Source organism: Belonocnema kinseyi, chromosome 4 (genome assembly GCF_010883055.1).
Source record: "Belonocnema kinseyi isolate 2016_QV_RU_SX_M_011 chromosome 4, B_treatae_v1, whole genome shotgun sequence".
In the NCBI taxonomy this organism is placed as follows: Eukaryota; Metazoa; Arthropoda; class Insecta; order Hymenoptera; family Cynipidae; genus Belonocnema; species Belonocnema kinseyi.
In genome coordinates this window covers 56,333,559-56,348,063 of record NC_046660.1, presented here as the reverse complement: position 1 = coordinate 56,348,063, position 14,505 = coordinate 56,333,559, and the positions used below count along the sequence as shown (strand labels likewise).

The window sequence follows — 14,505 nt, the reverse complement described above, 5'->3', positions numbered from 1 at the left end:
ACAATACGCCAACTAGCACAAATGGTAAGTTCCGACAGTGCCTACAAGTGTGCCTACTGGCCGCTAAATGGCAATACCGGTTTCATATGTATACACCTGGTACATAGTCACACTCTTTACATCTTATCCAAAATGATTGTTACTTTCTTGGTGTGTTTTTTTGGGTGGGGGGAGGTGTTGTGATAACAACATACAACCTGAAGTCTACAAAAAAATTCATCCGAGCATAGAGTTCAATTTAACAATCGTCTTGACCTTCAAGTTACCTTTAAAATAGAACTGAAGGTCATGATTTTCCAGGTGATCTACACCTTAATATTTCATCGACTTTTGGGAAGCATCTTGAACGTTTGATCATCCTAAAAACCAAGAAAATTCAGAAAAAGGGCATCTGGTAGTTCTAAGACGTTTGGCATTAATTTTTCACCTGTTCAAGGTCACAAAAATCATTTTTCCATGAATCATTTTTGACGTAAAATTTCCCGCTGTCTTCTAATATGTAGTCAAAAATAGAGGGTTTCTTTAAGAAAATTTTCTCACCTCCATTTAACCTTAAAAACTGACCTCAAAGTCAAAATTCATGGTACAGAACAATGACCCCCTCGGTCCTGGTGCACCTTTTTTTCAACCATTTTTTCCTAGATTAAGTATTTTAGAAGATATTTTGTATTATAGATTGAAACGGGGCAAGATGTATATACTTTTTCTCAAAAAATGGAGATTTTTACTTTGAAAGGTAGGAATTTGTCAGAACTAAATGATTATCTTTAGTGAAACTGGGAGACTGTACCGGTTTTGAGGCCAGCAGAAACGGGGAGCAAACCAGAGGGACTGCCTCTTCGGATGAAAACGCTTTTTTTCACGCCTGAGTGACCACAACACCTATCCCGCATTCTAATAATTTTAGTTAGAAAAAAATCGCAAAACCTTTATAAGAAACATTTTCCATAATCAGATGAATGTTGAAATATTATTAAAAAGTTCCAGAAATTTATGAAAGCAATGAAATTTACCAATCTATTTAGTTTACAAGGAATTCAAAAATTAAGAAATACCTATTGTTAATTTTTTCCTGAAGCGTGGCGCACCTCGGATTTCTATTACTTCCAACGTTTCGTTAATTGAGCGAAATGCAAGCAACTGAAAACTTCCAGCGTGAAAATTGTTAACATTAGTATAAAGAAGTTTTCTGGAAAATTGTAGCCCAGTCGAATTGATAATAAAAAAATAATTAACGACTCAGATCGCTAGTGGATAGGCGATTTGCGCATGCACTATAGTTAGAAACTCAGAATCGATTCATAATACAGTTCACCGGTGTCAAAATAAAAAAATTAATCAAGTAATCAAATAATATTCAAGTATTATGAATAAATAAATAAATAATACTGCATAATGTAAAATAATTTATTCATTTAATATTATGTAGAATAGAATGGTTCTATTTATGATACAAATTTTAAAAGCATATAATCTCTGAATATTTGCAGAATCGGCGGTTTAAAATAAAAATTTTTTATTTGTACTTGATCTTGTAACTTAGGACTATTGTAGCAATAATTATTTACTCAAGTATATTATGAATTTATTATTTTAAAAAAATATCTCCAATATGTATACATTTGATAAATATACATGGTTTATGGCTTAATAATAAAATAAATTAATAGTTTTACATTCATATAGCTTTCGAAGGCGCAAAACCAAAATTAGTACAAGTGGAATCACCAAAAAAGGAAAACTAGCTGGATAATCAAAGCAGGGTAGCAACTCTCTTTTTGAAACTAAAAATAATTTCACGCGCTAAATCATGCGTTGACGTATCTAGATTTTTATTTCCTGACATGAAAATTATTCAAATTTAAGAATCGATTTTAAAACCAATCTTTCAATATTATGTTTTGAAAAGTTTGAATAATAATTAATAATTTTGAATTAAAGGCTTAAAAAATATGAAAAAATATTAAAAGATTTTTATCAATTTAATCAGGAAAAGGAATTAGGTAGTATAATTTATAAATCAAAGCCCTGCAAAGTAAACCATTTTATTTTAAATTGAAGAGTCACGAAATTAAATGATTACAGAATACTAGGGCAATTATAAACCTTAGAAATTGCATATTTTAAGATCAGATCATTGAAAATTCATAGGAATTGAAATTGTATTATTTATACCTAAAAGGGTTCAAATTAAATAATTAAGCAATTTTAATGTTTGAATTAAAACAATTATAAATCTCTGAAATTCTAGAATTAAAAATTGTTGTTGCCTAACGAAACTATAATAAACAAACATTCAAACTGAATAGTAATTTTAAATGGGAGAAATTAAGAATGAAAATAAAAATTTTACTTCAGAACCTTGAAACTGAAACGAATGTAGACTGCATTTTAAACTTACAAAAATTGTAGTCCCAAACAAACTGTGATTTTAAAACTTTTTTATAATGAAATTTCTTTGCTTTGTCATTTTGAATAATTATTTCAATTTGAAACTATACAATATTGTGAAATAATAAATTAAAACCCTCCAAGAATTAATCTAAACATTAATGATAAATGTTCACTTTAATTCTCGAAGGTTTTTAATTTATTCAAAAAAAAACATTATTTACAATACCTACGATTGAATTTTTAAAGAATAGCGCATTCAAAGCCATAATTTTAGAATTAAAAAATCTGCCCGCATCGTGGGCACATTCCCATCGCGCGGCTCGCTTCGCTCGCAAGTTCGAGCGCGCCTAGAGAGCGCGACTGTTAGTTCTCGCGCTTCGCGCTTGGTAATATGTTTATCTCGCGCTTCGCATTCGATAATGTATTTAACTTGCGCTACGTGATCGATCTTTGTGCATAGACTTTTTCAAAACTAAAGGTGAAAGCATCGACAACAGTAGTTATGAGATTCTCGCAACAGTCCGCGCAAATCACCTAGCTGCTAGCGACTTTTTGTTTATTTATTTATTGAAAATAAATTGGCAAGTCCTTCGTACAGTGGTCAATTTACAAGTTATCAATGTCAAGTGTATTTTAAATCTAAAACTAAAGTCAAAACATATAAGAAAAACTTATGCCAGGTTTTTAATAGTTATGTAAAGCTCTGTCCTGAAGTGCGTTGCTGATGGGTCAAAAAAATCAAGGTCTGATCCATATAAGTTAGCCTCATTACAAATTCGACTTACGACTAGTTCTAGTTTGTTTATAATTAATATACGCAGCTTTTTTAGATTGAATTACATTTTTTAGTTTGCAATTAAACCACGGAGGGTAAGTGGACGCTTTGATATTCTGCAAAGGGCCATAATATTCAAATGATAAGAATAAATGCTAATAGAGTATATCAACCGCACTATCAATTGTCCAATCAGATAGCAGATAGCACCAGTCCACGCTACTGAGATTGTTACAAATTCCGCCATAATTAGCTCTCTTTAAGTCAAATCTATCTATATTGTCGCTGTACAATCTTGAAATACGGGCAGATTTTGATTAACTTAAATCGGATTTGAGAGGTGGGTGGTATTTGTCTACTGGTAGTCAGCTGAATCATCTGAGTCAGCTGATTTATTGAGCTGTGTTCATTCAGTTGTGTTCATTCAGCTGTGATTCATTCAGCTGATTTAGCTGAGACCAACTGAATCAGCTGGTCAGCTGCTATGGTTACTATTGTTTCACTAGAATTTGTAAAAATTAGATCTAACAATGATCCGTATTCATATCTATTACTATTAACTTGAAAAAATGTAAGTAATCAAGTGAATCAGAAATTATGTTAATTATTTCACACATGTCAGTATATTTTTCTAAGCTAAAATTTGGCGGGATATAAAAAACTCCCATGATAATGTGACACGAGCCTACTGACAATTTAAAAAAAGCATGTTCGAAACATGTGAACATGACGGAACTGACTGTCGCAATAGGTGCAATTTAGTGCAACCACCACTGATGTACTGATAATAAATCAAAAACAGCTGATCTCTAGACTGAGACCCCCTAAGACAACATGTGGGAATACCTACGCTTGCGTTGAGTGTTGCTTGACAGCTTGATTCGTTGAGGTTACGTTCTTCCTTGAATTCACAATTATTGGAGATCCTTGTCAAAATATCATTGTTAAGTTTAGTTCTCCCTGCTTTCGTCGAGATGTTAACTCCTTCTTCACTCAGTCGATTTCCTGAATCTGTAATTTTGTCCTGTCTGGTGCAATCCAAATGTGCCATACCGTGTTTAATACCGGTTTCGGGGACTTTTTTCGAAAAAAAGTTTTACTGGTCGAGGAGTCGTTTTGGTCTGTGAATAAGGACCAATTCTAAATGCTCGTGGATTAAAAATCAAAAAATCAGGAAGGAGCTCAGTGAGTCAATTGTTTAAATCAGATGCATGATTTACTTCTGACAGGGGGGATACTTGTTCTACTAATCCAAACAATATCAGGTTGTTTTTCCTAGAGTTCCTTTGTTCAGTTTCGGTTATGCATTTACGAGCGAGGGATGTATCATCATGTGAATATGGGGAATGAAATTCGGTTTGTAATTTATTTAAAATACCTTCAGCTGTTGTCATTATGTCACATAACCCTTCAACACTTTCCTCTGTTGCAGTAGTTCTCTCAAGTGCTCCATCCATTTTAGTTGATATGTTGTGAATCCTTGATCCCATACAGTTGAGTCTGAAGGGGTCTCAGTCTACGAGATCTAAGTTTACAGCATTTTGCAAAGGATCCATTTTCAAGGGTGCCTGCACGATCCGCATAACGACGATGTTAAGGAAGATTACACCTGGGACATTGCACATCGTCAACGACTTTTCCTTTACAACCCCGACAAATTTTCTCAGATATTGAGAGAGAGTCTCCGCTAGATCCCATAGTGGAAAAGTGCTCCAAAAAGTTTTTGAGGTTACAAGAATTAATCTGCGTCTCACGCGGATGTTCTTAACTCGCGGTGTAAATTTATAGTGGCACAAGGAAATGCTCGATGTAAAATTTATTGTTCAATTAAGACTCACACTCAAAAGCCGGAAAAACCACAATAGAACCGAATATATAAGAGAGCACTACAAGCAACGCTGGCATAAATTTTTTGAATATCAATTAGATCGGGCAAAAACTTCCCATACAAATTTGTTGTACTGTTGGTAGCAACTTTCTCGCTGCAAGTTTGTTGTTGCTCAACATTTGCGCGGTAAATGAAATGCTGAAAGTTAGAGAAGTCCGATGAGCGCCACGCATAAGAAAAAAATTAATAACAACTTTTGTTAAATCAATTTTTTAATTTCTTTTCAGCTATCAGTAGAAAGATGTTCCTAACTACATTCTATCAAAATGTTCTTCCCGCTGCCGGCGAAATAAATTTATGTGCCCTTCTTAGATCAGGCAGCACATAAATCAATTATTTCCTGTCACATTTTATCCACATAATTTGAAGTGCTAAATACAATATCTTTCAGAGGCATTTTATGCGTCAGTGAAGGGTCAAGCCGCTACACAGTGGGAAAACTAACTTTTTTGATTGAAAATAACGTACAGTCCACAAATATTGATCAATTTTGACCAAAATAAAATTGAAAACATTCTTATAAAATTTCTAAAAGAAGTGCAGATTCTGATTTTATATCAGGCTTTTTATTTTTGGAAAAATGAACAAATGTGATGAAAAAATGGCCATTTTTTCTATTTAGCTCGTCAATAACATTAACATTATTCTTGTCAATATTGCAAACAAATTTAATAAACAAATGCATAGATAAGGCATTTGTCGAAAAAAAATTGTTTTTTTTCGATGACGAATTTTTAAATTAGAAACTTCATTTTAATTTCAGAAAGAATTGATTGTTTGTTCTACAATTCTATAACTTTTTTGAAAGAAATTGAATTAAGAAATGCATTATTCTAAAGCTGCAGCGTTATTAAAGGAATAGAAGTAATGAGAAACTTAAACTGAAAGGAATGAGATTAAAAAAAAATTATTTTCTGTCGAAAAATGCCCAAATAATACATTTATTTGTTAAAATCGTTGAAATAATAATATGAATAATATAATATGAATATTTCTGCAATTTTCATAAACTTTCGAATAAAAAAGACTGATGTCGAAAAAACGAATTTTCCCGTCTTCTTTTAAAATTACTTTACCTATGCATTTGCTTCAAAAATCATAAAATTATCAATAAGTTATGAATTTTATGTCGTTGTCATGAAGTTTCTAACTGATAGGACTAGCACTCAACAAACCGTATTTTTCTGCTGAAAAATTCCCAAATATTACATTTGTTTATTAAATTTGAATAAAAAAAATCATAATATTATTTAACAATCATGAATTTTTCTAACATCATCATAGAGTTCCAAATTAAAAAAAATATATATCGAAAAAAACTAATTTTTTTGTCATAAAATGCCTGGTTAATGCATATTTTTATTAAATTTGTTAACAATATTAACGATACTAATCTCAAGAAGAAACTTATTTATTATTCTATTTTTTATCCAAATTTCTGGCAATATAACTTTGAAAACCGTAAAATTATGGAAAATCGTAAAAAACATTTTTGCAACAAGTCATATTTGCTCATTTATAAAAAAAAATGAAATACTATTATAAAAATCAGCCTAGAAAACTACCTTAGAAATTTTATCAGCATTGTTTGACATTTTTTTCGTAAAAATCGATCAATATTTCACGGCTGTGCCTTATTTTAAAACAAAAAAGTCATTTTTTCCGACTGTACGGCACCTCACCGTGGCACAAAAAAACGTCCGTTAACAAATTGATTTTGAGAAGACAATTATTATCCAATTTCACCTTTCCTTTTAAATGAGGGCTAATTTAATTTTGTATCAAATAGTCATGACCGATTTTCTAATTTTTGTTTATTTAACAAATAAATGAAAAAATGTAACTTTTAAAGTATACGGGTTTAAAAAAAACTTTGATGCAATAAAAAATACCTATAAACTGAAAGAAACTATTCAAAAAGAATGTCTGATAGCAACGTACATGTTAAAAATGTATTTAATTTGTTATAAACAAATTATTAAATAAAAATGCATCTCAAAAAGCAAGTTTGTACCTCCAAAAATACCTTATACAGATATTGTTTTCATAAAAATCGATTTTAAAATAACAAATGATTAATTATCTTTTATTAATTTAACTAAAAAGCTCTTTCGGCGCATAAATTGTTGAAGCTTAGATGAAATAAAGTGACCAATCTCCGAAAATTCTCACAAAACCACTTATATTAAATGATTTGTTTATAACAAATTAAATACATTTTTAAACATTTGCATTGCTCTTGAAGATTTGGCCTGGCTAGTTTCTTTCAGTTTTCTAGGGATTTTTTATTGAATCAAAGCATTTCTTTAAATCCGATATACTTCAGAAGTCAAAATTATTTCGTTAGATTTGTTATTAAATAAACAAAACAAAAATTTAAAAATCGGCCAAAGACATTTCGATGCGAAATTTTAATAGCTTCCATTCAAGAAATTTAAAATCGGATTGTAATTGCCGTCTGGACATCAAATCAGGCGCATACATTGCATCATATTATTAATTAGTTAAAAAAGAGCAACATCAAGATTATTTTGCTTTAGATTATGTGGTTAAAGTATGACATAAAAAAGTTTACTCTTGTTGAAGAAAACTTGTCATTTGTAATCATTGCATTTAAATACTATATTTGCAAAAAAGATAACATAAAAGTGATAAAAAATTACTGATTAAGGGGGGGGGGGGGTTGAGAGCAGAAAAATGTTAAAAATCTAACTAAGTGAAAACAAGAATCACATTAATGGCGTACAAATATTTTGTAATAATAATAATTGAGTAAGTTAAGTAAAAAATTATGTCATTATATTGTTATATATTTACCAATAAAATGAAGGAAAGCGTCAATAGCTAGGAATAGAGTACCGGCAGAGATCAGCATTTTTTATTCAAGAAAATGGCAGTAGATGACAGTTAATGATGCCGATTTAAGAAGAGAAGGAATTTCCTGAAATATTTTTCCCTATCTTTGAATGTCGACTCTCCAAATTCCACGTTGCTAATTTTTATTTGTTAGCTCCCTCTTCCGACAATCAAGCTGAATGTTCAGGTGATATATGGATGGCCACTATTCATTATCTCATTCGCCTAAACTTTATTTTTAATTCACATAAAACCCAAAATGTAATACTTACAGCAATTTCAGAGTGATATTTACCTGCAATAAAAACTAACTGCGCATAAAGACTTAACCACCACACTGAAAACGGTTACCATGTCAACTCTCTTGAATCATGATTTGTGTCTATACGGAAACAATCAACTTTATCTACTTGAACATTTTTCGCAACAGAAATTCACTCCTGTTTTTTATGTGATTTCATTGTACACATGTGTGTCATAGAACAAATTAAATGAATTGAAAAATTATATCAACAAATCATGTTTATTGGTTAAACGACGATTTGACAAAAACAGATCTCTATTGGTACAAGCTTATCTCTAACGAGGTGTCAATTATTGCTCATATCTGTATGATGGATTGTTGTCATAAAATCTCGTTTCTTCAATGAGTAACTATAATACGAAGAAAAGCACAAATAAGGGAAAACTTATATGAGAAAAAATGGCAGGTATAAAATAATAGGTGTGTCATTTTGTTTGAAAAATTTGTTATTCGCGTTTGGAATGCATATAGGCAAAAGAATATTATGGTTTTTTTACACATAAAACTCACAAAGCTAATACAGATCACAAATTATATAATATTATTTAGAAGAATAAAAAAGAATATTAGAATATTTCTGTTTCTTTTGAAAGGTTATACAAAATAATAAATGAAAACTATAAAAAATATATTCTAATAATGATTTTGTTTTTAAAATGTGAGGAATGATAGTGAACATGCTAGATGATAAATTTGAATAGTGTGTGTATCTTGCGGCTATGTGTGTTACAATTCTGCCCAGCTTTACTTCCAAACGAAAAATATTTTGGGCTGAAATTTTGGGACAAGCAAAAAACATAGTAACTAGTGTCTCAAAACTAACTTTTTTTTTGTAGACAAGTAAAAAATTTTATTTCATTAATAATTTCTAAGTGTCTACCAACATCATCGGTACAACACAGGCCAACTTATCGGAATGACATGGAGCTGTAAGCCATTCCTAACCCCAAAATAGTACACATGTATACAATTTTAATTCATCAGAATACAATTTTTTGTTATTTTCCCTCAAAAAAAAAGAGTTCCAGGATATCCGTGATACCATTTTACAGCATCTCCGATTTTAGTTTTCTAAAATTTTAATTTTTGGAACAAGAAATCGGGGGAACCTAACGCTATTTACCACACGATGAAGTATCACATATCTTTAACCAAGTAGTTGATTTTGCAACGATGAGGATAAATTTTCCAACAAGAAAAATTATTTTTTACCACAAAAAATGATATTCTAATAAAATACATTAATTTTAAGCCAAATAGCTACATTCTCAACGAAGAAGAATTTTTCGGTTAAGAAAGAAGACCAAAACTACACAAATCGTTGAATTTTAAACTAAAAAATATCAGCTATCCATAGAAAAATTGATGCTCAAAAAAAATTTAAATTTATACTAGAATAGTCGTATTTTAACACAAAAAGGGTCACTTGTAACAAAAAAGTAGAATTGACAACCACATAGAATAGCTTCTGGCCAAAAATTGTTAAAATGGCACAAAAATTAGGTATTCTGCGATCAAATAATATTATTTTTCACTTACAAAGAAGAATTGTACAAAATTCAGGAATTTTAAAAAAGCGTTAAATTTTCAACTAAAGAAAATAACTTTTCAACCGAAAATGAAATTGTTCAATTTTAAGTCAAAAATTTAATCTGAAATAAAATGGTGCATGTTGAACCAAAAAATACCATACTTAACTAAAAGAAACGAAATTTGGTTTAAAGGAAAATCCGACGTCTCCGCCAATTCAGAATTTACCTTGCGGAATGCAACGCAAAATGATTCACTGATAAAGAGAATGAAGCACATGTGCTCAGAGAGTTTTAAACCATCACATTCTCACTTAAATCTCTCGTGCTCTCCAGACTAAAAGGTCACTTATGGTCCTTAAGCCAGACCTGACTTCTTCTCAGGGGACAGGGCCAGAGGTGTTTGAGATTTTAGCCCTGGAAGGGCCGCAGTGCGCGAGTATTCAGTTGAGTATATTGCGCAATATAATGAATTCCAATTGGAAACGGTTCACGCCTTAACTGTTTTCGTTTTGATTCTCCCGATTCAGTAACCAGACTATATTTGCAGGAAACTTCTCACACTGTTTCTAAATAGATGTTCTGGTGTATAACGAAATGCATAATTTTCCAAGACATAATGGCCAGAAAGCCTCACGCGCGTCGGGAAAACAATCAATCACAACCGCGATAAAGAGAGATGGTTAGCGGATGAAATAAAGCGCACTTGTGTGCATTATGAATTATTTATTTTAAAAAAATGTAAAAGAAGCCTAGGAAATTGCATATTTTTCTTTTAGAGTGTAATACGTTTCTTCATATATTGTTTCCTTCTGAAATTTTGTTTGAAGCAAGAACATTCGTATGCAATTTTTATTTTATTTTCTTAAGGGGTTAGATATAATGAAATATCAATCTGAATCCTATTTAAACCTGCGTATAGCATTTTTTTTAAACATGATGAAATAATAATTGGCCATTGTCCTGTTTGATAACTTTTTCGGATTGTATAGAAAATAGTTTTAAAAACTTTTTTAGAAACTTCTTTCTATTTCAAAATTTAAATATATCTAAAAACTACGCTCATAGCTAACTCTATTCTTATTATGCTAAAGCCAGGCGCACTTAAAAGCTTTAAGGTTCTAAAAATAAATATCCAACTGAAAAAACAATTCGCTAACCACATCTTCAAAGTAGCAAAGTTGCGTAAATACGTATGATTTATTATTGATGAAAATATATTTAAGGTATTGTAATTAAAATATTAGTTATAGCAGTTTTTAATTTTTGCTACCCTTGTATGTAAAATAAATCAACTGTTAAACATTAAAATAAATCAAAAATTAGCGAAATTCTATTTAATAAGTACAATTTGCTTTTATTTAACATTAAATAAAACTTCCACACCATGCATTTAAAAAAATATTTATTAAATTGCTGAAAATACAAATTATAGTTAAGTTGTCAAGCTGTCAATGGGGTGGGGCGTGACAGTACTTCCCTTTCCAATTTTCAAGCTCAAAACACTAAGATTTCAATTAAAAAAGATTTTTTTAAACGTTTATAATTTAACATCGAAATAAAATGTGTACATGGTATTCTAATTTTTATTTTTATTATTACAATATTTGATTTTAACTATTCTAATTACGATTCTGGTAAAGTTTCAACTGAGCTTCAAACATGAAAGAAAGAAATTTCTTTATTTACTTGCAGAAAATTTTGAATATATGTACTTTCTTAAAATTCTGTTTCGTTATGCAGTTGCTAGGAAATCCGGAAGCGTACTTAAAGATAAGTAATTCATATCAATTTATTATAAATTTACGATAAAAAAAATAAATTTAAAAAATACAGACTACAAATAATGCTGAGATTTTGAACCGCGGGGTGGGGGGTAACTCTCTTTTTATTATAAATTCGCAGTCACCGCACTACAACCAAAATTTTATAAAATGGAAGTCGCCAAAGTTGCTAAATATCATTTTTGCTCCATTAGAACTGACAAAAAATTAATTTTTTACGGTCAAAGGGATTGTAAAATTGTAGAGCAGAAACAAACCTTTAAAAACAATACAAAATATTTTTACTGGTCTTGCACCGTTATTGAGTAACGGCGCTTTACATAACCTGAAGAAAAAAGTGGGACCCCCCCCCCTCACTTATTTGTTTCGATAGGACTCAAAATGTTTTTATTTTTTGATTTTTCGTGACAACGGCATGTAGCAAAGAGAAATTTTTCAAATAAAACAAGTATAAGAGAGTATTATCTAAAAATCTTCTTGGGCATTCACTGCCGCTTAACCACAAATGTACAAAATAGAGTGTCCCAAAGTTGACAAAAATCAGTTCTTACGATTTTTAAATGGGGAACAAGTTTTTTTACCATCGCTGTAATTTAACATTTTTCGAGCGGAAAAATACACTCGTAATTAAATTAATTCTACAAAACAGATAATTTCTTAAAACAATTTTTAATCAATGTGATACTACAAGTTCAGGCACCACCCAAGAAGATATATAAATCATAAATAAAAGGACAATTTTAATGGAAATGAACAACATTCATGATGATTTTTTGTGAAAAACTGTTTATTCCATACGTCCAACGTAAAATAAATTTATTAATTCTAATGCCTCCGAATTATCATTACTTCATATATATAACACATACCCTATATCGAAGAGTGATTGGTCACATGTCTAACCGCTTTTTCAGCTTTCTCTTCAAAAAAATATCCGTTAGAAACTGTTCACAGGAAGGTGATTGATCACATCTCGAACCCCTTGTCCATCTCACCCATTAAATAATACAACTGGTCACAAAAGAATTATTGGTCATATCTCGAAACTCTTTTCCAGATTTCTCTTTGAAAAATACGTTTAAGCGATTGTCTACAAAAGAGTGCTTAGTCACCTCTCGAATTACTGTGCCGAATTATCTTAAATCAGATTACAATTAAAAATGATAGAAAAATTAAACAAATTGAATGGAATACAATGGATTTTAAGTTATTGACTAAATGTTTTCCGAAACTATCTTAGACATTTAAATACATTAAGTTTTTTTTTCAATTTATAAAAATTGCCTAGACAGTCCAGTACTTTCCTTTTTATCTCATTTATTCCATATTGAAGTCTCCTATACATATTAAAAGAAGGATCCTTTCAATTTGTAGAACATTTTGTTGTCCGAATAATAGACCAAGAATTAGTTCTGTACTTTTAATCCGAAAATATTTTTTACGTAATAACAAGTACCTCTTTTAATAAGAGATAAAACTATTAACAGGTTGTTAATAGTTTATAAACTACTTCATGTGCCCATTGAAAATACATTGAAATCGCTGTGAATACATGAAAATCAATATATTATCTGAAAAATTTGAAATCTCTAAAATTATGTTTCAATCTTGAAAATTCAATAAAAAATTCATTTAAAGTTAGGTGAATCATCCACTATATTTGAGTAATATAATTTCGTTATCATAATTAAATAATATCGTCACATAATTATAAGCAGCCCGCGGCTTATGTAAGTGATAAGAATCAGAATTAAGGTCAAAAATAAACTTCTTTAGTCATTTATATTTTTCTATGTTTAACAATTTTCACGTAAAAATAAATATATTTCTTCTCAAAAATATTATCAGCAAAGAAAGCTGTTCTTAAACTAAATCTTTGTAACAAGCAAAGTAGCTTACATTATTTGTTAGGGTCCGATTTGCTTTAAAGCAACATTTTTTCGACGAAGCTTTGTCTATTTTCACTACGATATTTTCCTTAAAATATGCAGTATTGAGTGATATGCAAAGTGCATTCAGCAATGTAATTAAAACCAAATACTTTTGCTCCGATTATTCCCATTTACAGGGTATTATAATTTGTTTTATTTCTATATGAGCCTCGATAAGGTTATGGAATCTTTTTCTTGGAATGAATTCTGAAATATAAATATAATATTAGAACAATAATCTAGATACCTAAAGTTTATTAGGTAACTGTTTTTAGGCTGTCAAATCATACCAAAAAGAATTACTTGAAACAAAGGAATTGTGCTCTAACATGTTATTGTAATTATTTTACTTTGTAAGTAACTAAAGTATTTTTTTAATTATACATTATTATTCGAATGAAAATTAGCTTCAGTTTGTCCCAATAGAATGATACCTGTTGCAAAAAGGTTCTTTTTGAAACAAAGGAAATTCAGTTCCTGTCATGAAGCATCATTCTGGAAGAAGAACACTCTTTCATCCAAATGTTTGTCAAATGCACAATGGAGTGGGAGGCCAAATTGCCTAACTACTATATCATACCGCAAAATTTTTCACAGCTGATAAGCTTACTTTCGTACTCCTTTGAATCTCTTTTTTTCTCACACATCTTCCCAGCGTTAACCGATCAAAAATGACTGACATGTCCGATTCCAAAACAAAAAATAACAAGATGATTTCCAATTAATGATCCATGAATATTGCAATAATATGAACTTGAACAACCCAAATTCATTCGGCTTACTTCCTATGGAAGTCATTTCCGGATATTCGAACTTCGAAAGTATACTTTTCCTAAGGATAAGCTTATTTTTTTACGTGATCGTAATAATGTGTATGTTTTAGAAATTTTGATGTTTTCTTAGTTAGAATTTATTTATGAGCTTATCTATGAGCTATGGCCTTGCTTAAATTTGCAGTGCCTTGGTCGATTTTCATTTATGAAAGATTTGGTCTTGTATTTTTTAACGTAATCAAATTTAAAATTTGCGATTCTTGTCGTGATT

General features: G+C 30.3%; 1 protein-coding gene across 2 annotated transcripts in view; it reads right to left on the bottom strand.

Annotated features, from left to right (window-relative positions):
• The window catches only part of LOC117171635, a 20,864-nt gene extending 12,585 nt beyond the window's left edge, over nucleotides 1-8,279 (bottom strand). The window contains exons 1-2 of one of the 2 annotated variants that reach the window (XM_033359121.1): nucleotides 8,209-8,279; nucleotides 7,875-8,143 (exon numbers count right to left, since the gene is read on the bottom strand). In XM_033359121.1, coding sequence (XP_033215012.1) covers nucleotides 7,875-7,932 — 58 coding nt within the window. In that variant the 5' untranslated portion in view covers nucleotides 7,933-8,143; nucleotides 8,209-8,279. The other variant, XM_033359122.1, reaches the window with a different exon arrangement.
• Between the last annotated feature and the right edge of the window lie 6,226 nt (nucleotides 8,280-14,505).